General features: G+C 52.6%; 1 protein-coding gene across 2 annotated transcripts in view; it reads right to left on the bottom strand.

Annotated features, from left to right (window-relative positions):
* The window catches only part of CTDSPL (CTD small phosphatase like), a 103,804-nt gene that overhangs the window by 24,195 nt on the left and 52,067 nt on the right, over positions 1–27,542 (bottom strand). For both annotated transcript variants that reach the window (XM_084902835.1, XM_084902836.1), the window contains exon 2: positions 6,255–6,409. In XM_084902835.1, coding sequence (XP_084758961.1) covers positions 6,255–6,409 — 155 coding nt within the window. The remainder of the gene's footprint in view (positions 1–6,254; positions 6,410–27,542) is intronic.

Here is a 27,542-nt window from a genome sequence, read left to right as displayed (position 1 = left end):
CTGGGCCTGAGAACTCTGCCCTGGGGGCTGTCTTGGATGCTGTGGACGCTTACCAGCATCCTGGGCCTCCACCCACGAGGTACCGGTAGGACCTCCAGGAGTGACCGTCACACATGTCCACAGAGACCCCGCACGAGAGGGAGCCTGCGCACAGCTCCCCCCACAGACACCCCTTCAATGAGAGGACACATCACTGACAGCGAGAGAACAATAACATCCGCAGGGCTTGACAGCACACAGACTATGACCCAAGGCGCTGCTCTAGACAGATGTTTGGGCTCAAAAATCACCCCAGCGTTTACGTGTGTGTGTGTGTGTGTGTGTGTGTGTGTGTGTGTGCGTGCACATGCTTGCACACCACGGGGTATGCATGTATTACTGAGTGTCCAGAAACCTCGCTCACTTTGTCCTCACCCTTACAAGTCCTGCTCAGCCTCTGCCACTGGCCTTCTTCTAGGTGCTGAGTCATCCTAGCCCAGTGGTTGGCAAACTGTGGCTCACGAGCCATAGGTGGCTCTTTGGCCCCTTGAGTGTGGCTCTTCCACAAAACACCACGTGTGGTCACGCACGTACAGTGCGATTGAAGCTTCGTGGCCCGTGCGCAGAAGTCCGTTTTCGGCTCTCCAAAGACATTTCGATCGTTGTCCTGTTGATATTCGGCTCTGTTTGCCGACCACTGGCCTAGCCTCGGGCCAGAGGCTGCAGACACTGGCCTGCAAGTCCAGGCTGTAACTGGATGTGGCAATGGCTGCCACCAGGCCACTCCTGTGGAAGCATTTCCCCACCGAGGCCATCTGCTCGCTGCGTTCTGTCCCCTCTGCCTCTGGCCTGCTGCGTTCCACGAGGCAGGGGGAGCCGAGGAGGCAGCAGAAGAGACAGGCCTGGACTCGGTTTCCACACGTCCCGGGCCTGGGCTGTGTGTGCGGGGTGTCCTGACCACACGGAGAACCCAGGGCCGAGGGCCCTCCTCGGGGAAGCAGCTGGTCCCACTTTCACGCGGGCTCTTTCTAGGAGGGTCTGGTCTCCCACGGAAAACGCGAGTGCCATGCAAATGATGCACTGCTCCGAGTTAACGCCATTCTTTAAACAGGCGTCTGGCAGGTGGTAACCGAGGCAAGCCCATGAATGAACACCAAGCCCGGGTGAGCTCCGCTGAGCCAGAGAACTGCCTCAGCTCACGGATACACACAGCTGAACACCGTGGGAAACCTTCTTCCCAGGTCACTGCCTCTGGGCAGACACTGTTCTAAAATAACGTTTACTATCGCAGCACTGACTCCTTTCTTTTCTTTCTCTCTCCCCCCCTACCCCCATCTATAGGTCTACGCCAGTGGTTGGCAAACTCATCAGTCCACAGAGCCAGATATCAACAGGACGATTGACATCTCTTTGGAGAGCCACATTTTTTAAACTTAAACTTCTTCTAACGCCACTTCTTCAAAATAGACTCGCCCAGGCTGTGGTATTTTGTGGGAGAGTCACATGTGGCTTGTTAGCCGCGATTTGCCGACCACAGATCGAGGTCCATGACTGAGGATCAGATAGAGTATTGCAATCCGATAATGATAGTTCCTAGTCACGCGACACTAACCAGCATGCAACATGTGGCTAGTTCAAATCAAGATGTGCTATAAATGTAAAGTGCACCAGATTTTGAAGAACTATAAGATTAAAAAAATGTAAATCTTATCTCATTGACAATTTTTTTCCTATTAATTATATGTTAAAATTGTATTCGACTATACTGTATTAAATAAAATATATTATTAAAAGTAATTTATCTTGCCCTGGTTGGTTTGGCTCAGTGAATAGAGTGTCGGCCTGCGAACTGAAAGGTCCCAGGTTTCATTTGGGTCAAGGGCACATGCCTGGGTTTAGGGCTCGATCCCCAGTAGGGGGCGTGCAAGAGGCAGTCAATCAATGATTCTCTCTCATCATTGATGTTTCTAGCTCTCTTTCCTTTTCCCTTCCTCTCTGAAATCAATAACAATATACTTTAAAAAAAGAAACAGAACCTTCAAAAATTAATTCATCTTAAAAATATTTTGGCCTTGCTGATGTGGCTCAGTGATTGAGCGCCGACCTGAGAATCAGGTCATGGTTTCATTTCGGGTTAGGGCACATGCCTAGGTTGCGGGCTTGATCCCCAGTAAGGGAAATGTAGGAGGCAGCCCATCAGTGATTGTCTCTTACCATTGATGTTTCCATACCTCTTTCCCTCTTCCTTCCTCTCTCTGAAATCAATATATATAAAGGCCCATGCAAAGGGCTTGGCCCTCGCAAAGCCGTGGTGGCTTGCCTCGGCCCTCACAGCCCCGGGTGGCTTGCCTCGGCCCTCACAGCCCCGGCTTTGTCCAGAAGGTCGTTTGGCTGTCCAGTCTAATTAGCATATTATGCTTTTATTATTATAGATATGTCATATATAATTTTTTTAAATGGGGCTACTAGACAAACGTAAATTATATGTAGCTCACATTATATTTTGATTGAATGGTACCACAGAGCAGAAAGCCAAGCTGTGGATCATAATAAACATGCAACATGAGAGAAAATTTTTTTTTTTTTTTTACATTACTTTAAGCCTCTGGGGTTTGAGGGGATGTTACTGCAGTGTAACTGAACCCTCACTGACTAGTAAGTACATCTACTCTGATTCTGTTTAAATTCTTTTTGGCTGGGCCCCAGCCGGTTTGGCTCAGTGGACAGAACACTGGCCTGTGGACTGAAGGATTCCAGGTTTGATTCTGGTCAAGGTTTCAAGCTCGATGCCCAGTAGGGGGCATACAGGCAGCCCATAAATGATTGTCTCTTATCCCTGATGCTTCTATCTCTCTCTCCCTCTTCCTTCCTCTCTGAAATCAATAAAAATATATTAAAAAATTAGTTCTTTTTGCTGGTCTAAATTTTTTCCCTTTTGGACCTCCCTTGCTGCTGAAGGGAAGTCACATGACAAAATTCTGGCCCATTGGACCTCGTGGAAGTCTCCCGGGCTTTTCTGTGAAAGCTGTCACTTCCCATAAAAGGGACAGACATGGCTAGACTACTCCTCCCTCTGCTTTTCCTTTCAGTGTGGATATGACGGCTGAAGCTAGTGCTTTGAGATGATGAACAACAGGCACGAGGGTAAAGTCAAACATGCCAAGGACGGTGGGGCAGAAAGACGAAAAGACAGAAGGACAGAAAGAGTGAGGGTCCCTGAGGGCCTCATCTGGCACTTAAACTAGCCAGAGCAAGGACCAGCCCCAGGCTTTTTATCTGACAAAAATAGCCCCCTATTTGTCTAAGCTATTATTTGTCAGTTTTCTTTTACTTGCTGCCAAAATCATTCCCATCTGATCGAGGTATAGTCTTGGGAACATATACTGCAGGATTTTTCAAGCCCATCTGATAGTGTGTTGGTCTTTCATCAGGAGAATTTGGTTTATTAAACTTGGTTTTTATGCCTACTCTTTATGTCGGGTTTGCTATTCATTATGTTATTGGTTCCTTTTCCTTTCCTTAATTGGGATAGCTTGTTCACATTTCTGTTTGTTTCTCCTTTCACTTTCAGTGAATTTTGAGGATCTATTTTCTCAATTTTCTCTAATGTACTACTTGCTACATTAGTTCTGTTCCCAATAGTTATATTTATTCCTGCATTTTCTATAATCATCTAATTATATAAAAGCCTGAGCGACTGAACAACCGGTTGACCAGTCGTTATGACGTGCACTGACCACCAGGGCACAGACCCTCAATGCACAGGATCGGGCCTGTGGGGACGGGGCCAAAACTGGCTATCCGACATCCCCCAAGGGGTCCCGGATTGGGAGAGGGCACAGGCCAGGCCAAGGGGCTCCAATGGTGCACAAATCCATGCACTGGGCCTCTAGTGTTGTAATATCAATCTCACCCAGATTTATTTTGCTCCTCTCTCTGAATCATTGTATGCATGGGATGCACATCTTTTTCCTTCACAGATGATATCTTGATGATAGAAGTTTTGGTTTATAATTCTTTTCTCTCAGTAGCTTACAAACACTTTTCATAGTCTCCTGGCTTTCAGTGTTGCTGAGAAGTCTAGCATGTATTTAGGCCTGTGTTCCCTCGCTTGCCCCCACTAACCCTACTGTAGATCTGGTACCCTTTGAATCTGCAAATTAAAATTTTTTCAGCTCAAGAAAAATTTCTTCTATTACTTTTTCTCTTTCTCCAAGTCTTATTATTTGCATGTTAGGTCTCTTAGATGGCCCCTCCACCCTCCCCCAATTACCATCTCTGTGCTTCTGGTCTGAATTGTAAGATATTTCTTCCATTTGCTCTCCCAGAACATTAATTCAGTTCTCAGCAGTGACCATTTCTCATTCTCCCTTTTTCCCCCCCCCTCCGTTTGTTTATTGAATTTTTATATTTAGAAATCATGGGATGTTTTTTAAGTTCTAAAAGCTACTTTTGCACTTAAAAAATTCAGTCCCTGAAATGTCATTTCCTGAGTTTCTGTTAAAGTTCTCTTCTACTTCTTCCATTAGTTTTACCTCCGTAGGAGTCTCAGAGTCTGATTTTTCAACCTGGACTTTCTCAGCAGTGGCAAATGAGGGAGCCCAGCAAGCCCCAGCAAGGACTGACGTCCTCGTGCTCCAGCCCAGCCCAAACTGACAAACCAGAGAGATGGAGAAAGACTCCAGACCACGGGGCTCGGCCAGGGCACAAGAAGTGCAAGCAATTCAGCTCATCAGTACAGCCCCCTCGAGGACTTCACACACACGGTGGGTTCCCAGGCTCCTGCTGGGCGGCTGACCCCACAGGACTGTACATGTTATGTCTTTGTGCTGGGACTCCAAGGGAGGTGAGCAATCACCCCTGTCGGCGGTTCCCTGCTTCTCACTGAGAGCCAGAGAGAAGGAGTCCCGTGCCTGCCCTTTCCCCGGGAGATGTCAGGGACACAGGAGGCGGTAATGCACTTCCCAGGTTTTAGTGTGGGCTCGCCTGGGCCCATAAGCTGGAGCTGCTGAGGGGAACAAATGGGCATCTCTTTAAGGGTTTAAGGTCAGACCCCAGATTTCCCTCCAGAAAGGTGTAAGCCAATTAATACTTCTACCAGGAACCAATTTATCTCCTCTCCCCTCCCTCCTCCCATCTCTACACCAAACCCAAGTATTCCCTTCAAAGATACCTTTGATAATGGAAAAGGGTCTCACTGAATTTGTATTTCTCTGATTACTGGCCATATCGAAAAACATTTTGCTTATTGACCCACAGGATTACTTATTTTGTGAAACACCCTCTCATGACCTCTGCTCATGGGATTTGGGACCTGAAGGTTTATGACTTCTTCTTCTTTTTATTTTAAGATTGCAAATTTAAAAAAACATATATATTTTATTGATTTTTCACAGAGAGGAAGCGAGAGAGGGATAGAGAGTTAGAAACATCGATGAGAGAGAGACATCGATCAGCTCTTGCACACCCGCTACCAAGGTACTACATGCCCTTGACTGGAATCGAACCTGGGACCTTTCAGTCCGCAGGCAGACGCTCTATCCACTGAGCCAAACCGGTTTCGGCGGTTTATGACTTCTGTGCCCTTAATCTTGACTATCTTCATCATGAGTAATCAATCCCCTTTGCCTCCCTCAGTGATTTTCACCCGGACTTCTGTTTTCACTGAATCATTTTCGTTTTGCTTATACTGGTGGGATGTCTTTTTGCTTATCCTTTTACTTTTCATTATTCCGAGTTACTCTGTTTTGAATATGTCTGTAGACAGCATGTGGGTAGAATCTGTTTGTTCTTTTTCTTTCTTTTTTTTTTTTTTTTAACCTATGGTGACAATCGGCTTACAATTATTTACTTGCTACCTGTAAAAGGATCCTTAACAGCTAACGTTTGCTATTAAACAAGGTAGCGAAAGCCACTTGTATTTATTCTTAGCTCTTTCCCACGACCCTGCTTTCCATGTCCCTGTCGGCTCATTGTCCTTTCACTCTCCATTCATACACTCAACTGGCCAAGAATGTTATCAACATGTGAACGGAGGCTTACAACTCTCTTACACACACACACACACACACACACACACACACGCTTCAGCTGCTACATGGGGGCGACCGAGACATCCTTTAACAAAAGAGACGGCGCTTTCGGCGACCTCGAATCTTGAAGTAAACGGCTCCACGCACACCGCGCTGGGCTCTCAGGAAGGACGTCTGTCCGGGATGTGACAGACGGGCAGCTGCGCGGCTGTGCGGGGCGCGCGGTCCTCGGGCGGCACTGACCTTGGGCAGCCCGCCGTTCTCCTCCACCAGCGGGGGCAGCACGCTGGGGCTGCTGGCGGGCGGGGCCTCCACATTGTAGTCCCGGAAGCAGCAGAAGAAGGAGCTGAGGATGCTGCGGTTCCGCTGCTTCTTCAGGCTCACGTTGCAGTGGGAGGCTGGAGAGAGAAAAACGGCACGCTGTGGCCCAGGGTGGCACGCTCTCCCGGCTGCGATGCCACGTGAAGACGCCAATGGGCACAGCCCCCACCCCACCCGGACTCCGGTCCCGAGACCGGGAGACCCACTCAGGACAAACCGACGAGGGGCCCCAGGAAGTCACGCTACGGGATTGTTATTCGGCATGTGGATCCTAGAAGGCCAGCGGGTCGGCGGAGCCCAGTCCTGCTGGCTGGACAGAATTCCTCGGCCCTCGGCCCCGTGCGGGCTTGCTTGCTCAGGACGTGACCTAAATGCTTAGGGTCAGGCCCCTCTGCATGCCTGAGCCCGGCAGAGAATGTCTCCTGAGCCTGCACGAAGCACTCCTCCCAAACCAAGGCCCCTGACGGCTCCGAGCAGTGTTTCTCTAGGAAGGGACCCAAGAGTCACTCTGGAACGAGGGTCTCAGCTACTCCCCGCTCACCGTGGAGGTGACTCATTCATGGGTTAGGAAATAACATGTTACAGGCACGAAGGAGCCCCTTCCTCAGCTCTGATGGAAGACTGACCGCAGCCTGGACTCACGGAGCTCCGGGCTGGAGGCTCCCATTGCACTTACAACACACACGGCTGGAAAGCGGGGGCAGAGAACACGGCCCTGGCCCGGGCAGGGCTGGCCTGGGCCAAGTCCATCTTCGTGAGTCCCAGGTGGGTTTTGGGTAAGGTGACCAGACGTCCCGCTTTTGGCGGGCCATGCCTTGTTCCCTCCCCGGGCCTGGACCAAAGCTCCAGAGGGAGTGATGGATCCTTTCTGTTACCCTGGGTGCAGGACAAGCTGCCCCCCCGCCAGCAGGAGAAGGCACACATCCGTCCCGAGGAAAAGCACACCTCGGGGAGGGAACGGACCGCTTGGAGGGCAGGGCGATTTTGCCTGGGAATGCAGCCAGGATGGTCCCCCCCACACACCACGTCGGGGAGGGTCAGCTCTGGGAAGAGGCCGCAGGCAAAAGGACACGCTCAGGGTGACCGGGAGAATCACCAACGTGGGAAATGATTGAAGTCCACGCGACCGCTGTTGGAGTCTCTCTCTCCCCAAAAGCAATTCTGGCACGAATCCTATTTTTGAACACTTGAGGGATGCGTAGAGCACCCTCCCCCTCAAGAGACTGCAAAACCTGTGCTGAAAGTCTTGGGTTCCTCGCTCTCCTGCCGGTAGCACAAAGCACGTGCATTCGGACGGGATTTCCGAAAAAGGACGGAAAAAGCTGTTTTGCCAGCAACTCTGAAGGCCTGGGTGGGTCTCCAGCCTGCGTTTGGGCAGATGGCTCAGGAAGTGTGAATTGAAGTCCCTTATTCACCAAAGATGAGCTTCAGAACCATACATCCCCGGGAGAGCTGGCTGTTTTATCTTCCTGGTGGGTCTCTGAGCGCATGTCCCAGGTACCATCCCAGGCCCCACATGCCAGGCCTGACCAGGGCACTGGACCCAGAGTCCGAGCCAGCAGCCGTGGTGAGAAGCAATAGTGACCACTGCGTACGGAGGCCCAGCCGTCTTAATCCCAGTCCTTTACAACCCTCATCTCCTGCGGTCCTCCCAGCTCCCCTAGGGTCACTGCTTCCCGCTCAGTGCTGAGAAAACACACCCAGGGATTGCGTGTGCAGGGACTCGAACCCAAGCGGGCCTGTTCCCGAAGCGGGTGCTTTCTCTGTGTGCCACGCCGAAGAAAATCTTGGAACGACTTAGGTAAGATTAAGAAGGAGAGGAAAAAGGCCAAACGGAGAGGAAACTACTGCAATCAACTCACATTTCATGTCAACGATTAAACTGTTTTGTTGTCATGTTGGGTGTTTTCGCTTTTTTGTGCCACACGCAAGCATTTTACAGAGAAGGAAAAAACTCTCTTCTGCCCTGGCCAGTGTGACTCAGTGGGTAGAGCATCGGCTTGTGCACTGAAGGGTCATGGGCTCAATTCCCGGTCAGGGCACATACCCGGGTTGTGGATTCGATCTCCAGTTGGGACGTGTGTGAGAGGCAACTGATCAATGTTTCTCACATCAATGTTTCTCTCTCTCTCTCTCTCTCTCTCTCTCTCTCTCTCCCCCCCTCCCTCCCTCTCTCCCTCCCTCCCTCCATTCCTCTCTCTCTAGAATCAATGAAAAACCTATCCTTGGGTAAGGATTAAAATCAAAACACACCTCTCTCCTCTGAATGACAGCCCACTTCCCTGCAAGGAAACAAGCTGTTTGTTCCTGTCTCAGAGACACCAAGCAGGTAATACCAGGCTGGACAGTAAACAGTTCTGCAAGAAGCACCTTCCCCGATCCTATGTTCCTCCTCTGAGGATCACATACATCAACCTCTAACTAACTAACTAACTAACATGCTAAAAAAAATCCTAAGCCTGGAGCCAGCGAGCTCCTTATAATTTCCACCATCTGATGACTTAGCTTGGAGAAGCTATAAATAGCCTGCGAGAGTCACTCCAGGAGCTCGAGTCACTTGGGAGCCCATCACCCCAGACGGGGAAATGGCAGCCTCTCAGGTCCTCCCTGCTCTGCAGGAAGCCGTGGAGCAGCCCACGCAGCCTCACTCGCACGCCTGCGGCAGGCCCAGGCCTCTCCCGCTAACCGGTCCCCGGGCCTGCAGCAGCCTCCGGGAGGCGGGGGCTTTCTAAGAGTCCAGTCCGTCTTGGCTGGGTCCGGTGCTCTCAAAACCAGGCCAGCGGGGAATGGATTTCCTCAGGGCCAGCACTGGCCCCTCCCTTCCCCAGGGCTCACTTGTTCCTAAAAGGGTTCAAGACATGGGCTTGTAATGTGACCGCCCTCCTGCCTTCCACCCCAGCAGCTGCCAGCATCTGCCTCTCCTCCAGCTAGAGTCTGGTCACGCAGTGGTCGGCAAACTGCGGCTCTCGAGCCACATGTGGCTCCTGAGCCATGGTTTGCTGCTCTGTTGACTAATGAGTTTGCCTACCGCTGGGATAGGGGCTTAATCACAAGAAACAACAGCCTGCAATTATTGGAATGGAGAGTCTAGGTCCGTGGTTGGCAAACTCATTAGTCAAACTCGCGAGCCGCAGTTTGCCGACCGCTGGTCTGGCGGAAAGGTTTTAGTTAAAACATGATACTTAAAAATATATGTATATTTTTATTGATTTCAGAGAGGAAGAGAGAGAGAGAGAGAGAGAGAGAGAGAGAGACAGAAACATCTACGATGAGAGAGAATCATGGATCGGCTGGCTCCTGCACGCCCCCTACTGGGGATCGAGCCCACAACCCGGGCATGTGCCCTGACCGGGAATCGAACCGTGACCTCCTGGTTCATAGGTCGACACTCAACTACCGATACATGATATCCAAGTCCATAGCTTGACGGAGAAATGTTTATAACATCAGAACAGAAAAGCTCGATAAATAATTGTGTATCTGACTGGATCAGAACTGTACAAGAAGAGGTGAAAAAGCACAAATCAGATGGGCAAAACCGTGACCAACGGTGAACAGTCATCACCGGGTGATGGGCGCTCCCGTTTCCGCCTCCTGTGTTTTCCCAGCGGCCCGGGGATGCCCCGGAGGAAGCGTGCCCACTTCCAAACCTGAACGTCAGAGGGACTCCAATGCTCCTTCCCCACTCCGTGCCCGGGGAGCACACACCAGGCGACAGCCGTGCTGCTGGCAGCCTTGCAGGAAGTCAATGTTGCTACCGTCACGGCCCACACCCCCTGGGCCGTGATGACCTCAAAACCAGAGGAGGCCCACGTGAAAGGAAGGCCCCCGAGACGTGTCCTTCCCCAGCAGAATGCTCCCCCCGGGCCTCCTCACCCGGCAGCCCCAGCCGACCCTCCACCCGCCCTGCGCACACACGGGCCGTCCAGCTGCTCTGCTTGTAACCAGGACCCGCCTCTCACCACCTTTCTTCCCGCCCTGCGAGTGTTCCCACCGATAACGTGCCAAGGAGAGAGGTCTCCGGGTGGCGCGGGGATCCAGGAACAAGTCTTTATCACCAGGGCCGTGTCAGCAGGGTATTAAAAAGAGAGTTGAGCGCCCGCACCTTCCTGTTACGTGGGTTTTAAGACTACTTTGGAGGCGTCAGGGAAGGGGTAGCAAGGCTGAACATCGGTCTAGAACATGACATAAAAAAAAAATGTCATGTCTCTTTTTTAAAAAAAAAAATCAGACTTAGGAAGAAAAGCCATTGAAAATCATCCCCAAGTTTTCTGCTTTTCCCCATCACCTTCCCACGCGGGCCCACACCCATCCCTGCCCACCTCACTCCATTTCCTCCCTGCGATCATACTGACATCTCACCTCCCACTCCTTCTGTCCTCACATCCCCTCTTCTCAGAGCTGGCTCGAAGGAATTTGTTCCTTGGCCACTGGATTTCTACATGAATGTGTGCATGTCTGAGATACACACACACACACACACACACACACACACACACATATATAATGTTTTCTTAAAATCGATTTTTAGAGAGAGAGAAAGGGAGAGGGAGAGATTTAAACAATGATGAGAGAGAAATATCCATCAGCTGCCTCCTGCACGCCCGCTCCTGGGATCGAGCCCGCAACCCAGCCTTGTGCCCTGACTGGGAATCGAACCGGCGACCTCCTGGTTCATGGGTAGATGATCAATCCCTGAGCCATGCCGCCTGGGCTGAGATGTCTTCAGCTCATTCCTCTCTCTTAACTTCCACCCCTCTCCTAGTCTTAAAACCTACCCTTCTCCCTTTCGTTGGGCTGTCTGATATCCTCACCAGCTCTTAAGTCTGTCCTCAGCAATGCCCTGCCCCTGGTCTACCCCAGCTGAAGCCCTCGCCATTTGTCCCTGGGCAACTATCACAGCTTGGCGGCTTGTTTTCTTGCTGCTGTTGTTCCTGTGACCAATGAGCGACATGACCCACCGAGGGCAAGCCCCACGAGGGAACAGACTGGTCCGCTTGCTCAGGAGGAGAATTCTGGTTTGACCAGCAACAGCCAGGACCTACGTCAAGTTGTCAAGGTACGTGACTTTCTTGTGCTTCTGTTTCCTTATCTGTATAAGACGGGGGCAATAAAGGCAATTACAGGCAATTGTGAGAATGACATGAGACCTTATAAAGCGTCGTCAGAACAGTGTCTGGCTCTGGGCAAGCACTTCACAAATGCCAGCGCTTGTTACTGTCATTCGTCTCTTAAAAGCTTTGCTTTTTAAAGGAGCAGGGGTTCTGAAACCAAGGCTGGATTCTGTAGGTACACACCCCCCCCCCCATCACTGCTCCCCCCTGCCATCTGACAACGGGGAGGCATAACTTACTGTAACAGACATCGGTTACATAAGCTGTAACTTAGAAAGCAAAACTAGACACCCATCTGGGAGAGTGGTTCCACGGGATTGCTCTGACGACGGGAGAAAAGAGAGGGAAGGGTTAAGGGTCCACATGAGCTCTGTGGGGGCTGCCACCCGCTTTCCTCTCCCTGGGCTCCCTCGGGGGCTGCAGCTGAGCCCTCTGCCCGGCTGAGCTGAGCGAGGCGCCTGCCCGGTGGGCATCTGACCCAGGGCCTCCTGCCCCCTGGCTGTGCATCAAAAACGAGGGGCCTCCCGTGAGAGGTGAACCCGGGAGGCCCGCGCAGGAGGTGAACGGGCCCAGCAGGGCCTCTCCTGCAGGCTCCCAATCCCCTGGGCGATGAGGTGCTGGCTCGGGCAGGGCAGGCCCGTCAGACGGACCTCCTCCTTTTCTCTTCCTGAGCCCTGCCAACCAAGACAAGCCCACGGTCGCTCCCCACAGCTGCCCTTCTCTTCACACAGATGCTGGGCCATGGGCCTGGACATCCCAAAAGGCTGAGTGCAGGGGGGTCGCCAGCAGGAGCAGATGGGGCAGGGGGACCCCCAAGACGTAACGTTCTCCGTTGCTCTGAGCAGGCCCGGGCAGACAGGAAGCCTGGGAGGGGTGGTGAGGAGCTGGAGATGCCGGCCTGGGCCTCCGCCAGGCCCGCTGGGACCTCTGACAGCGTCAGGGAGTGTGACACTGAGGTCAAAGGGGCTAATGCTTCTATCCTGGACGTGGGGGTCACGGCAGCCCAGCCAGGAAAGACAGACCCTGCTTCCCGTTCCTGGACATCCCCTCTCTTCCTCCGCCCAGGGCTGGGACCTTCCCTCCTCCGGCACAGCGAGAGAGGGGCCTGGACAAGGCCTGCGAAGGGGAGGCTCAACGTGGATGCATCGGTCGGTGCCATTCTGAGACCTCAATCCTACGGGTGAGACAGGAAACCCCAAATAGACTTCCCTGGTCTCTCCGGGAACCGTGCTGGCCCAGGGGCAACAGCCAGGACCCCAAAGCTCCCTCGAGCGAGGGGGAGCACGGTAGACATGGGACATTTTTGCCTGCCAGAGTCCATGACCCACCTTTCTGGTAAGAGTGCCTCGCCAACCTTCCTGGGGAACTGCTTTTGTCCCACCAGCTTCCAGGCCGTGGCCAAGGCCAGGACCCTCAGAGGATATACATGCTCCTCCTGGGCCCAGGAGAGCCTGCCCTGGCCCGGATGCCACCGCTGCTGGAAGAGCCGTTCTGCTTCTGCTCGGCTCCTGAGCCGGCAGGATGTCAGCCTGGCGCCCCTGTGGCCGCCTTTGCCACCCGGTGAGACGCGCCCACCTGAGTGTGAAGCCAACACGGAGGGAAAAGTCGCCGAGATAGGAGAGGGCCAGGTCTCCGACAGCATTGTCTGAGGACTTGGTTTCATTAAAATCAGACCTGCCATGCCCGGCCGGTGTGGCCTCAGTGGTTGAGCGTCAGCCTAGGAACCAGGAGGTCACGGTTCAACTCCTGGTCAGGGCCCATGCCTGGGCTGTGGGCTCGACTCCCAGGGTGGGGCGGGCAGGAGGCAGCCGATCCATGACTGTCTCTCATCATGGATGTCTCCATCTCTCGCTCCCGTTCCCTTCCTCTCTGAAGTCAATAAACACCTTAAAGAGAAATGGTGGTCCATAGCAAGTTTAGATCATCTAAGCTAGGGGTGTCGAACTCAATCAGAGAAGGGGCCAAAATCTAAAATCCAGCCTAAATCTCGGGCCGAATGGTTTACTGAACAGTCATAAACTGACAATGTCATAAACTGACAGCGGAGTGCAGTGATGACAGCGCGGTGCGGGCCACATTGCAAGGCCTGGCGGGCTGGATTTGGCCCGCGGGTCTTGTGTTTGACACATGTGATCTAAGCAGAACGCTAAAGTAAAAATACGACCCCAGTTCCAAGCATCCATGTGGATGGCAATGCTGTTGAGGCTACAAAACAGCCCCCGGCAGTTCCCCCAGGCAGGCGTCTTCCTTCGCGCCAGGGGGTGGGTGTCAGAGCACCCACAGCCCCGCAGAGCCGTGCAGCTCAGGGCACAGTCGCTGCGGAGGAAGCTAAACGCCCTTTTCCGGGAGGGAGGGAGGCCCGCCCGGGCCAGCGTACATGAATGCACCGTTTCTTCTCTCCTGGAACCGCTGCGATGTCTGGAATGCGTCCCGGGGCCGTGGTTTGCGATGGGTGTCTAACAGGAAATTCTGGACAGTCTGCGCATACGTTACATTCCTTTCCCACCCCGGAGAGCGGTCAACAACCTCCGCTTCCCGCTGCTGGAATAACAGGGGGGCTGCGGAGGGCGGGGCGAGGCCGGGCACGGGCTGCAGGCACACAGTTCAAAAGCAGATGTGGCTGCTGAGAATCCAAACATCCTTTTCGCCTAGGAAAAAAAAAGGGGGGGGGGGGCTTCGGCAGCCAAAGAGTCGCTTTTCTGAGACCTCCAGGCAGCCCCTGTTCCGTTTCTAAGCGATGCATTTCCCCAGGGGGTTCCACCCAAACGCGCTCGGAAAGAAAGGTACCTCTGAGAGCGCCTCTCCCCACCGCAGCCTGGAACTGGCCCTGCTCCTCCAGCAGCGACCAGTCCGGGGAGGGGGTTGGGGAGTGGGGAGCAGGGCTGATGGCTAAAGGTGGCAAGGGAGACATTTCACTCTCACCTTCCCATGATGATAGATACGGTTCCCCTGTTCCCTGTAGGCTCGCAACAGACCACACGAACTGAGCCCCGTGCGTGCCAGGCTCTTGACATCAAGCGTCTCTGGCCTTCCCAGTGTGCAGTGCCAACGTGACCACCTTTCTTTTTTGCTTTTTAAATATTTTATTAAATTTTTTTTTACAGAGAGGGAGGGAGAGGGAGAGAGGGTTAGAAACATCGATGAGAGAGAAACATTAGTCAGCTGCCTTCTGCATGCTCCCCACTGGGGATGTGCCCCGCAACCAAGGCACATGCCCTTGACCGGAATAGAACCTGGGACCTTTCAGTCCGGAGGCTGATGGTCTATCCACTGAGCCAAACTGGTTAGGGTGCGACCACCTTTCTTATTTTAAAAAAATATTTTTTATTGATTTTAGAGAGGAAGGGAGTGAGAGATAGAAACATCAATAATGAGAGAATCATGGATCGGCTGCCTCCTGCACGCCCCCTACTGGGGATCTAGCCCACAACCCAGGCATGTGCCCTGACGGGGAATCGAACCGTGACCTCCTGGTTCATAGGTCGATGCTCAACCACTGAGCCACATTGGCTAGACGTGACCATCTTTTGATGGGAAGACAGAAACTCAGAATGCATACAACGATGCAGCAAGAGTGCTGGGTTCAAAGCCAGAGCCACGTGGCTGCAGGGCTCCCAGCCACCTCACACCTCTTCCTGCCTCCCACCCCCAAGCACTCTGTGGGGTTGGAGCTTTATTTCCAGGGAGCAACCGTGAATACGAGGTTTTGCGCCACCTGCCTTCACTTCAAAACTCCAAAATGAACCAATGATATTCCCAGCAGCCCTGTGAGATGGAACCGGACACAGTGGCTGTCCATCCACGGCGCCCTGAACGTCCCTAGGCCGCCCAGCTCTCTCTGGAGCCCCTCCTTGGGGAATACCCTTCCTCATCCTGGCACTCCCCCAGACCTTGGTGCCCGAGATCACACCACTCCTGCGCAGCCGAGAAGATAGAGGAACCAGGTCTGTGTGAGCCGAGAAGCGGAGCCGGTAAGGATCACGATCCAGGGCCTGTTTTTCACCCCGAGAGCCCAGGGTAACGGTACAAAGGATGCAAACAGGCAGCGCACTTGGGAGGAAGTAAAGGTTAATATTTAACACTCATCAAATAAACGCATGTTTAAACAACGAGGGCAGTTTTGTATCTATGAAGCGAGCAGAAATGATTAAAAATAAGAGCCTGCAGCCAACGGCGGCGGTAAGGCTCTGATGGCACAGGCTCATGCACACACACACACACACATACACGCTGCCAGTAAGTGCAACGGGAACCATCCGTGTGAGAAGCGGGGGAGCGAGGTGCCAAAGAGCAAACAGCCCGGATGTTCAGGGAGCAGACACGGTCACGGGCATCAGGGCACGGCCACCGGGTGGAATGCTGCGCAGCCCGGAGAGACGGCCGTGAGGAAGACACGTGGGGCAGTGTCCGTGATCACGTCAGGTGGAGCATGTCAGACACGGCCCCGGGCCTGCCCCTTGACGTGTGCTTCAGGACAAGCTCTGGACGGGGGGCTCCAGGGACACGGGCTTGGAACCCGCCTTGTTCACGTGTGCGTCCCCGAGACCCAGAAGCACCTGGTGCACAGCAGGCCTGTGCCAGCAGATGTTCACGGACTACACGAATGAGTGCAAGGAAGCAGGACCGTGACCATGGCTGATGCTCTACAAAGAAGCGGTTCCTGCAATTCCTCGAGAGAGCGCTCAGCCCAGGAAGCACCGCGTGCCTGGGGACCCTCCTGCCCACAGCAAGCTGTCCTTGTCGTTGAACCTGTGCCACCCACAGAGGGCCAGGCCCCTGGTCTGCGGAACCCAGATTTCAGCTCCCTGCCATCCTTAGTGAAGATGGCACCCCCTAACCCTAACCCTAACCCCATCCCTCAGGCTGGGCCATTCTGGGCATGTTCAGAACAGTCAGGAGGCTAGGGTGACTGCAACACAGTAATTGTGGTAACAGTGGTTGGAGGAGGTCAGGGGTCAAGGGCTAGGTCAGGCAGGGCTTCCAGGCCACTGGAAGGACTCGGAGTTTCCTCTGATGGAGACAGGAAAGCTGCTGGAGCAGGGCCTCACACATGGCAGGCTTCCAACAGCAATGAAATAAGGCTGCTTGGGGCCAGAGTCAGGTGCTAAGGAGCGCCCCACCTGAGCACTCTCCCAGCTTCGGAGAACTAGCGCCCCTACAGGAAGGGTGCATGACCTCCCCCCTCCTCCTGTCTGGTACCCACCCCCCACCGGCCTCCACACACACCGCCCCGCACTCCCTCTGCCATGCTCCCCACCCTCCCCTGTCTGTCAGCACCAGGACCAGACACATACTTTGCAAGGCCCTGACGCAAAATGGAAAACGCAGGTCCGCTTGTTCAAAAAGTAAGAATTTCAAGGTGGAAACAGCAGAGCGTTAAACCACGTGTGGGGAAGGGGGAGGGGAGTCAGGGAGGAAAGAGGGCCTTTGCCACTGGCCCTGCCTACCCCTGTTTTGCCCAAGAAGGCCGATGAAGGCAGCCCGTGGATGCCATCCCCACCCCGTCCCACACAGCCCTGGGCGCAGGGGCAGGGGCACGGCAGCCCGGCTGCCTTCTCCGAAGAGCTGACTGAGCTGGGTGGAGGAGAAAGTCCAGCCCGGGAAGCGAGCTGGGAGGGCAGCCTATGAGAGCCGGGACAGCTCCCTCGGGGGCAAAACTGATGCGGGAAGAGAGGGCTACACATAAGTGTTTCCCGCCTGTGTCCTCTGCTCTGGGCACGGAGGCACAGAGACAACCGGCCCCCGAGGCTGGCAAACCCACCCCGCGATTGGTCCAGGCTCCCCTTGGGCAGGGCGGTCCCCAGGGGAAGTGGGACCACACTGAGCCAGAGGGATGGACCGAGGGAGGGCGCATGGAGGGACACGTCCAAGAAAATGGAAAGTTACGGAGGCAAGAGAGCAGCCAGGGAGTGTGAGGGGCAGCGAGGAGGCCACTGTGAGTGGCAGAGGGGGTCCCGCCAGGTGAGACCAGAGGTGGGTGGGCGGGGGGGGGGGGGGAGGCTTTAGGGTGAAGCAGGGAGGGGGTGTCAGGGAGCGCTCTGAGGAGGGACAGGGGCAGGGGGAGAGCTATTCTCTCGGAAGGCTTGTCCGTCAGGGTAGGAAGGATAGGAGGCAGGTCGATCCTCATCCAAGTGGGGGTCACGCTGGTGTGGGAGGGGGTGGGAGCCTACCACAACGCGCTGGAGAGCAGCTGCCTACCCGGGCAGTGGGTGTGCGCGGATAGCCGGCCGGAGGGACGGCCGGATGGACGGCTGTGAGAGAGGGTTCGGACGCACAGTCGCAAACAAAGAGGAGGAGAACTGCCCACCCCCGAGGCAGAGTTCTGGCAGGGCGCCTCGGACCGCATGCGTCCCGCAGAAGTCCTAATTTTAGAAACCAGACTGGAACTCGTCTCACCAAAATAAACCCGGCCCCGAATGTTTACTCTCATCCTTATTTTTGCATTTGCTGGGGCAGGAAGAGCCACAGGGGCCGCGGGGCGTTCTGCACGATCCCCACCAGGGTCACGGCTCAGGATGCCCACCGGCCCCCCTCCCGGGAGCAGGGGGCGAGGACGGGAGAGGGGGTCGGCAGGGAAAGCAAACAAGCTGGCTCTGGGTCACAACGGCCTGTCCCCCAGTCTCTCACACATCCACCCCGGACTGCCCAGCCCTTCCGAATTCCTGGGCCACGGGAACAAATAAGCCCCACCAGGGACGAAGGAGCCGAAGGCAGGCCAGGAGAAGCCTCTGTCCCTCTGGCGGCCGGACACCCGGGCCGGGTCGGGGAGATGGCGGCAGCACCCTCCAGAACCACTCGGAACGCTCCCCACACTTTCCAAGTCTCACCTTGGACTGGTGTGAGCGCTAACCCCTGGCAAAAGGCCTCCTGTCCTGTTTCCACACACTGAAGCCCTTTTCCGCTCTGCTTTGAGGGAAGGGTACAATGCGCGAGTCTGCGCTTCCCACATCCTGACTCCAAGGGGCCTGGGCCCTAAGGCACGTGGACACGTGTTTCCGGATGGATTCCGCCAATGTCACACGCAATCGTGCGTTTACACAAGTTCCCTTCCTACCATTGTCATCTTCCGAGCGCCTCCACCAGCGGTTCAGTGCGATGCGGACCGTGTCCTGGTCTGTGTGTGGTCGGGCAGACAAACAGAGAGCAAAAGCCAGGGAGGCGCCGGAGGCTGGTGTGCAGGAACCGGCTGGCAGTTTAATAATTCAGATGGAAAGATGCACCTTCAAATGTCAGTGTCGACAGCCCAGCGTTCTCAGCCGTACACGGGGAAGTGCCATCACGGCATGGCTTCCTCCTAGGAACGATCTGGTGATGTGTTCCTTTACCGGGAGTTTTCCAGGGCATAGAACCGTGGCAAATGGAAAAAAAATGTTAACCAAGCTGGGACTGGTTTGGCTCAATGGATAGAGCGTCGGCTTGGGGACTGAAGGGTCCCGGGTTCGATTCCGGTCAAGGGCATGTACCTTGGTTGCGGGCATATCCCCAGTAGGGGGTGTGCAAGAGGCAGCTGATCGATGACTCTCTCTCATCGATGTTTCTGACTCTCTATCTCTCTCCCTTCCTCTCTGTACAAAATCAATAAAATATATTTAAAAAAAAAATGTTAACCAAGAGACCTCTCTAAAGATACATAAACCATGGATTTCAAAATAAATACCGCCCTTGGGGGAATAAGACGTGCCCCGTGACTCTTCCCACACGGACTTCCGCTCTGCCAACGCCGGGTATTTTAAGAACGCGCTCGAACCGGCAGCTGGGACGGGCGGGCTTCGTGGCCTTTCCCGGGCTCCTTCCTCCAGCGGACGGCTTCGCTGTCACGTCAAGGGCACCAGGGACGTGGACACCAGGCTCAGGGTGCTTCCCGTGTCCCTCACAGTCCACCAGCCACCAGGCCCGGCTCTCCCCCCATCTGCTCAGCCCCCATCCCTGCCCACGCCGCCGCCCACCCTCCCCGAACCCGTGCAGCAGTCTGGCGGGTGGCAGTCTCTGCTCACCCACTCTTTCTCTCTAAAAAAAAGAGGCTTTTATTCATTTTAGAGAGAGAGAGGAAAGGAAAAGGAGAGAGAGGTAGAAACACTGAGGAGAGAGAAACATCCACATCGACTGGCTGCCTTCTGCACACACCCCGTCCCACCCCACCTTCCCCCACTAGCCCCGGCCCGCTGGAGATCAAGGTCCCAACCCGGCATGTGCCCTGACCGGGAATGGAACCAGTGACCTCTTGGTGCATGGAACGACGCTAACCACTGACCCACACGGGCTCGGCTCACCCACGCGTTCAGAGTGATCTTTTCACCAGTGCAGCTGTGGTTAGGCCGCTCGTCAGCTTAGAGCCCCTCCCTGGCATGGACCGGGCTGTTGTCATGTTCCACAGGGTCACACAGGGAAGTACAGGATGCTTGTGGGCTAACCCTTTAGTGCCCACGATGGAAGCACTGCCCTGGCTTGTCCGATGCCCGCAGGCTGGCACAGTCCTGCCAGGCCCGAGGGCTCGGAGCCTGGGCTGGGCTGCAGCCTTGAAGGCGGCCCTCACCCAGAAACACACTGCAGTGCTTCTGGCCGGGAGCTAGCAAAGGCCCCACTTGCCAATCACTTGTGTGGCAAAGGGTGATATGGCGCCCATGCCGGCCCATGAGGCCCGATGTAACCCGTAACCCCAAAGACCCACGTTTGCGAGGAGAAAGAGCAGCGATCTATGCAGTAAAGACCTTTCTGAGCTGAAACCGGTTTGGCTCAGCGGTAGAGCGTCGGTCTGCGGACTGAAAGGTCCCCGGTTCGATTCCGGTCAAGGGCATGTATATTGGTTGCGGGCACATCCCCCAGTAGGGGGTGTGCAAGAGGCAGCTGGTTGATGTTTCTCTCTCATTGACGTTTCTAGCTCTCTATCTCTCTCCCTTCCTCTCTGTAAAAAAATCAATAAAATATATCTTTAAAAAAAAAAAAAAAAGACCTTTCTGAGCAGAGAAAGGAGACTCTCCCAACGAGACGGAGCAACTGGAGTTCCCGCCCAAGTCCTGCCCTGAGGCCCACTTTCCCGTTGGGAGTGCAGCGGTCCCCGTGGCCCCTGCTTCAGGTCCCTCGGGTCACTGCTGCCCAGACCGCCCAGGGTCACTGTGGGTCAGACCGGGCCTGCGTGCTCCACAGACCTGCAAGCCTGCGGTTGAGGTCAGCAGTCAGGGGTCAAACCCAGGTCCCTGTGGGGCGGCTAGCTGTGGTGGCCTTCAGGCTCCTCCCCAGGAGTACTCACTGGGGCTGACCTGGCTGAGGATCTGCATTCCCCAAGCCCTGGGAAAAGCCCCCCGGCACACCGGACCTTGGCAGAGACAAGGCCCAAGAGAAGAGGGCCCAGAGAGGAGAAACAGGATGCCCAGTAATGACCCCTCTCTGACCGGGCATGTCCCCTTACCACGGAAGTGAGGCCTCATCAGAGTTCTATGCCAGCACAGCACGCAAGTTGCATACACTGTGTATGTGTGCATGTGTGTGCAAGCGTGTGTGTGTGTGTGTGTGTATCTTGTGTATGTGTGTGTGTGTGTCTGTGCAGGGAAGAGGCTGGAACTGGGCTGAATTATTAGTTTCTCCTAAACCCACATGAGCGAATCCGACCCAAACACTTGCCCCAGTCCACAGAGCAAGTGAAAAGCACATTAAACCCCTAGTGACTGAGAGCACTGGGGGTGGGGGATCTTTTTTTCTTTTTTTTCTTTTTTTAATATATTTTATTGATTTTTTACAGAGAGGAAGGGAGAGAGATAGAGAGCTAGAAATGTCGATGAGAGAGAAACACCGACCAGCTGCCTCTTGCACACCCCCTACCGGGGATGTGCCCGCAACCAAGGTACATGCCCCTGACCGGAATCGAACCTGGGACTTTTCAGTCCCCAGACTGACGCTCTATCCACTGAGCCAAACCGGCTTCGGCGGGGGTTGGGGGATCTTAAACCGGACACTGATCTCCCTCTCTGCTCCTCTGACCCAGGAGGGACTCGGGGGGCAGATGCTGATGGAGAGCCCATTTTCCTGAGGATGGGGAGCCCTGGCCCCTCCCATCCGTCCCTGCCCAGCCTCCCTCAGCGGCAGGAGCTGCGAATGAACATTCCAGCTCTAGAAACGGCAGCTCCCACTGATTCAACTTCCCCAGGCCCTGGTTTCCGATTAGGAACTACCTCCCCTCATTAAATAACCCCTCCTGGAAACGGGGCTCCATATGGCCCCGATGGCTGTCTCGGTCTGCACCCCACACTGCCCTTTTAACATAAAGGTTTCAGAGAATCCCTCCTTCTGCCATGTCACGTTACTTATCACCTTGAGGCAAAATTCCAATCCTGTTTCCCCAGAGAAAGGACACGCTTAAGCCCTACCTTGAAGTTACTGTTTTGAATGTCCTAAGGTGAAGGGTCCTATCTTTTTAAAAAATAAAATATTTTATTGATTTCAGAGAGGGAGGGAGGGAGGGAGAGAAATATCAAAGATGAAAGAGAATCATCAGCTGACTGCCTTCTGCATGCCCCATACGGGGATCGAGCCAGCAACCCAGGCAAGTGCCCTGACTGGGAATTGAAAAGTGACCTATTGGTTCATAGGTTGATGCTCAACCACTGAGCCATGCCAGCCGCGCGAGGGGTTCTATCTTGGAACCGCCTCCTAAAAACAACAAAGATCCTCTGCTCATGAGACTCCTAAGTGCACCTTCCTGAGTTCAGGAGTCCATGGTGAAGTACACAAAAAGTCTAGTTGTCAAACTTTAAAATATAACCGGTATCCATGTTTTAAAAAGTAACTCATACAAGGACACCTAATGTAAAACATTAAAAGCTGAGAGGAGCTGCTGAGTGTGTGTGTGTCTGTATGTGTGTGTGTGTGCATGTGTGTGTACACGTGTGAGTGTGTATGTGTGTACATGTGTGAGAGAGTGTGTGTGTGTGTGTGTGTGTGTGTGTGTGTGTGAGGATAGGGTTGATGGAGTGTAGGAAGAACTGTATCTGATCTACCTCAGTCCAAGAGGGATTTTGGAACCATCTGAAACCACTGATATCACACATAATCTATTTTTATACTTTGTGAAATCTTTTGAATAATTAACATTCCTATTTATTTACTTACTAAGACAGAAACCGTATTAAGTAAAAGTGCTGCTCCCACAGTGTCCCTCAGCCTTCTCCTCCTATCGCTGTGCACCTAACAGGGCCCGTCTCCCCTTCCGGAGCCCTGGCCAGGGCGGCTGTTGGCTGGAGCACCGTCCCGTATGCCGTTAGTCTACGGGTTTGATTCCTGGTCAGGGCACATGCCTAGGTTCGATCCCCGGTCAGGGTACATATGGGAGGCAACCCATCCATGCTTCTCTCTCACATTGACATCTCTCTCTCTTCCTTCCTCTCTCCAAAAATCAGTAAAAACATATCCTCAGGTGAGGAGGAAAAAAAATGGGGCCTGCGTCTTGTAGGCAGCGAACTGTGTTTGCTTCAAGATTCTGACCACGCTGCTAGCACAGGGCCCAGATCACACGTGGCTCTTAATGTCTGTTGGCGGATGATTCAATTGTTCCCAAGCTCCAGGCGCTCTCCTTTACCTAAGACCCCATCTAGCTGCTGCAGAAAGACGAAACACAGCCCTACCACATGAGAGAAGACAATTTCTTTCTTCTTTTTTTAAAAAAATATATATTTTATTGATTTTTTACAGAGAGGAAGAGAGAGGGATAGAGAGTTAGAAACATCGATGAGAGAGAAACATCGATCAGCTGCCTCCTGCACATTCCCTCTACTGGGAATGTGCCCACAATCAAGGTACATGCCCTTGACCGGAATCAAACCTGGGACCTTTCAGTCTGCAGGCCAACGCTCTATCCACTGAGCCAAACTGGTTAGGGCAGAAGACAATTTCTTAGTGTCCCGGTAAGGCAATGCAAGTTTTGTTCCATGCGGCCTGTTATCAGATTAAGTCAAGAGAACACGTGACGGGATCACTCTGAAGAAAACTGACTGATTCTAAAACGGAATGCGCTGGAAGGACAGAACGAAACTACAGGGCTGCAGATCTGTGAGCCAGATGACTCGGAGCGAGGGGCGAACACGGTCACGGGCTGGAGGGCTCCATTGAGTGCAAGGAGGAAACAGTCCACAAGTGTCCCTGAAGGCGGGGAGTCCGTCTGAGAGCAGAGGCGTGAAGCGATGACCAAGCACACGGCATAGGGGGGCCTCAAGCCCGGAGCCTGAGGAGGCAAAGGGGCCTGTAGAGCTGGCAAAGGTCGTGGCTCGCTGGGCAGGAGTGCCCGGGGCTCTCACAAGTGTGGAGGACTGTTCTGATGCCGGGCGGGTCTCGAGGTCCTTAGTAAAGGCGTTGAGAAGCGCTCAATGTCAGAACTGGTTAGAGGCAGAGCGAGGCTGGACCTGCGCTCTCCAGGCCCTGTGCTCTGTTCTCGTGTTCAATGAAGCACACACGCATGTCACTGAGTGCACGAGGCTCCTGTCCCTTCCCGGGCCCCCTCTGCGTGCTCTCGGGGTCCTCCCTGCCCCTGCCTGCTTCTGCTCCCCATCTCTCCTCACCTAATACTCCCTCCAGCCTTCCTCATGCCCCTTCCTTGCCTCGTAAGGCCCAGTTCCATGGAGCTTTCTTTTCTTTTCTTTAGAAAATATATATATTTTATTGATTTTTCACAGAGAGGAAGAGAGAGGGATAGAGAGTTAGAAACATCGATGAGAGAGAATCATCAATCAGCTTCCTCTTGCACACCCCTTACTGGGGATGTGCCCGCAACCAAGGTATATGCCCTTGATTGGAATTGAACTCAGGACCTTTCCGTCCTCAGGCCGATGCTCTATTCACTGAGCCAATCCGGTTTCGGCTCCATGGAGCTTTCTGAAACTCGCCCCTAAAAACTCCAGCCCACGTGCCTCTTCCCAAATACCCACTGTGCCTCTGGGTGCTTGGCTCAGCCGGCTCTCTTCTCGAATGTCTGCTGTTTAACACAACGGCGCTGAGTTTTATACTCCGCTCATGCATGTCTTACTCCCACCGTATCCCCTCTGCCTGGACTATCAAATCGAGGTTGAGCAAAGGAAAAGATAAAGATTTCATTACTCACAGCTTTTCTCTGAGCACAAGGACTGCCCGGCCCTTGCTTTAAACTTCTCTGAAAGTCCTAAGTAAAAATGTGATGACCGAGTAACACGATGTACGAAGTGGAAACATTTACCAGGGGAACGGCGTCGAGTACACTGTGGTCTGGCGTCCGCTGCCAGGCTGCATTTCTAACCCGATGACATCAGCCTCGTAAGGCCCAAATTTATTCATCTGTATTCAGCTATAATTGAGGACAATTTATCAGCGGATCGTTTTCTAAATAATTACAGGGAGAACATCGCATGCTGTAGGGCAGAGGGTGTGCCGTCAATGTGAAACAGGATACACACATGCTTTCCTACATTTCATTTGTATAGAGACCAGAGTGGCACATTCACTTTTCAGGAGTAAAATTATTCATGCTCTGCTCATTTCTAACTTTTTTTTTTAATCCTCACCCGAGGATATTTTTTCCATTGATTTTTAGAGAAAGTTGAAGGGAGAGGGCGAGACAGAGAGAAACACCAATGTGTCATGTGGTTGCCTTCCACCTCCCCCCCCCCCCCCGCCCCCCGGGACCAGGGTCAGGAGTCCTTGCCCGGAATCGAACCCAGGACCCTTTAATTGGCAGGCCAATGCTCTATTCACTGAGCCAAGCCGGCTAGGGCCTAATTTCTAATCTTTTTTAAAAAAAATATTTTTTTATTGATTTTTTACAGAGAGGAAGGAAGAGAGATAGTCAGAAACATCGATGGGAGAGAAACATCGATCAGCTGCCTCCTGCACACCCCCCGCTGGGAGTAACAGTAACATTGACATTTAATTTCTCAACAAAAATACTGAAAGCCAAGAGACATTGGCATACTGTCCAAGTGCTGCAAGAAAAGACCCAAATGTTTAAAAAACAAAATACACCAATTTGAAACAAACTCTTAAGGAAAAAAATAACACCAGCCATACAGACATTCTTCCAGAGAACAAAACCCATGGCACTTCCCAATTCATTTCATGAGGCTAACCAAGCATAGCAAAGGCACTACTGCTCAACCGTAGAACCCAAGGCAATCCTTGTCGTGAGACTAGACATAAAAAATCCTGAGTAGAAGATTCAGAAAATGAATCCAGCAATACATAAAAAGGAGAGTATAATACATCTCAAGCAAATGGACGCGATGCAGGAAGGCAATTCATCATATTTACAGAAGAGAGAGGAAAACATGAATAGATTCAGAAAAACAACTTGATGATAGTCAACATCCTTTTGTGATAAAAAATGCCTTGCAAACTGGGACTAGAAAGGGACCTTCTGAATTAGGTAAATGTTTTTTTTATAAAGACCCAGTGCACTCATCATACGTGATGTTGAAATGTTGATAGCTTCCTGCTGAGATCAAAGACAAGAGAAGGATGCCTGAGTCACCACCTCTATGAAACATCCTACTGGGGGGAAAACAGGTATAAAGTAGGGAGGGGACAACACAAGCCAAAGGAAAATTGTTTGGGCAAAAAATGAAAAAGGATCCCAACTCAAATTTATAGAAAATATTCCTTTATTAACTTTTGGTCGAGAATATGTTTGTATATTTTCAGAAAATAACTCCAAGACCATGTGGATTCCTGCAATAGAGAAGAATTGACAGGACTGCTCCAGCCATGAAGACAAAAGAGAAACAGTCCAGAGATGGAAGACGCTGACGACGCCTTGCCATACTAGCAGTCAGCAGCTGTGCATCGTTGCAGGTTGCCCAGGACCAAACCAGAGAGGGTCGGACCTGCATTACCACCATGTGTCCACCATCCAGAACTGAAATATCATTGCTGACATGTACACATAAGAACCTGTTTGACATTGAAATTGGGACTCAAAAGAACTGTTGGCCCAGAAAGAAACTCACTACAGAATGATTCATTTGCCTCTCAGCATAACCATTATTGCTTGTCTTATTTTCGGTTCTTATAAGTGTATTTCTTGTATCACATGATCTCACTCATCTAGGGGAAATAATGACAAACATAAACTGGTAAATAAAACCAGACCTGGAGTCAGGGAAGCATCGATCAGACTGTCAAACCTCAGAGGGAAGGTAGGGGAGGGTGGGGGAGAGATCAACCAAAGGACTTGTGTGCATGCATATAAGCCTAACCAGTGGTCACGGACAACAAGGGGGGTGGGGGCATATGTGGGGAGGGGTTTGGGATGGAAATGGGGGGGTGAGGACAAATATGTGATACCTTGATCAATAAAGAAATTTACAAACAAACAAACAAAACAAAAAAAAGAAGGGATGGGAAACCTCATTCAGATAGTTTGATTGTGTGCAAAGAAAACCCAAAAGAATCTCCAGATAAATTTCTAGAATCAACAATGAGTTAGGAAATATAAAGTCAGTCTGAAAACCTCTCTTGTGTTTCTAAACACCATGAGTAAACATTTAAAGCTGGGCCAGAGCGACTCAGTGGGTTGAGTGTTGTCCTTTGCACCGAAAAGTTGCTGGTTCCATTCCTGGTCAGGGCACAGGCCTGGGTTGCAGGTTACGTACTTGGTTTGGGATAGGGGAGGGGAGCACTAGTTAGGAAGGCAACTGATTGATGTTTCTCTTTCTAAGCAAGTCCCCGGGGTGAGGATAAAAAAAATAAAAAAATAAAGAGTACACATTTAGAAAAAGAAAACAAATTAAGTTATAATCTACACTAACATCCGAATATAAAATATCTAAGAATAAATTGGAAGATATGTACGACCTCTATGCAGAAACTTCTGAAATTTGGAGAAAATTCCCAAGTCCGTAAGAATGGAGGGACATACCATATTCATGGTTTTGAAGATTCACTATTGTAAAGATGTCAACGCTCCCCAACCTAGTCTACAGAGTCCACGGATCTCAGTGGAAACCATGGCAGCTTTTGTTTGTTTGCTCACTGTGTGGAAACTGGGAGCAGATGAGCTGACTCTAAGACTGACATGGACATCTAAAGTAACGGACTTGCTCCACTGGCTCCTGAAACGTATACGGCAACAGCAGTTACGAAAGTG

The sequence above is a fragment of the Pipistrellus hanaki genome (genome assembly GCF_964339955.1).
Source record: "Pipistrellus hanaki genome assembly, chromosome: 13".
NCBI classification, from domain to species: domain Eukaryota; kingdom Metazoa; phylum Chordata; class Mammalia; order Chiroptera; family Vespertilionidae; genus Pipistrellus; species Pipistrellus hanaki.
This window is presented reverse-complemented; position numbering and strand designations above follow the sequence as displayed.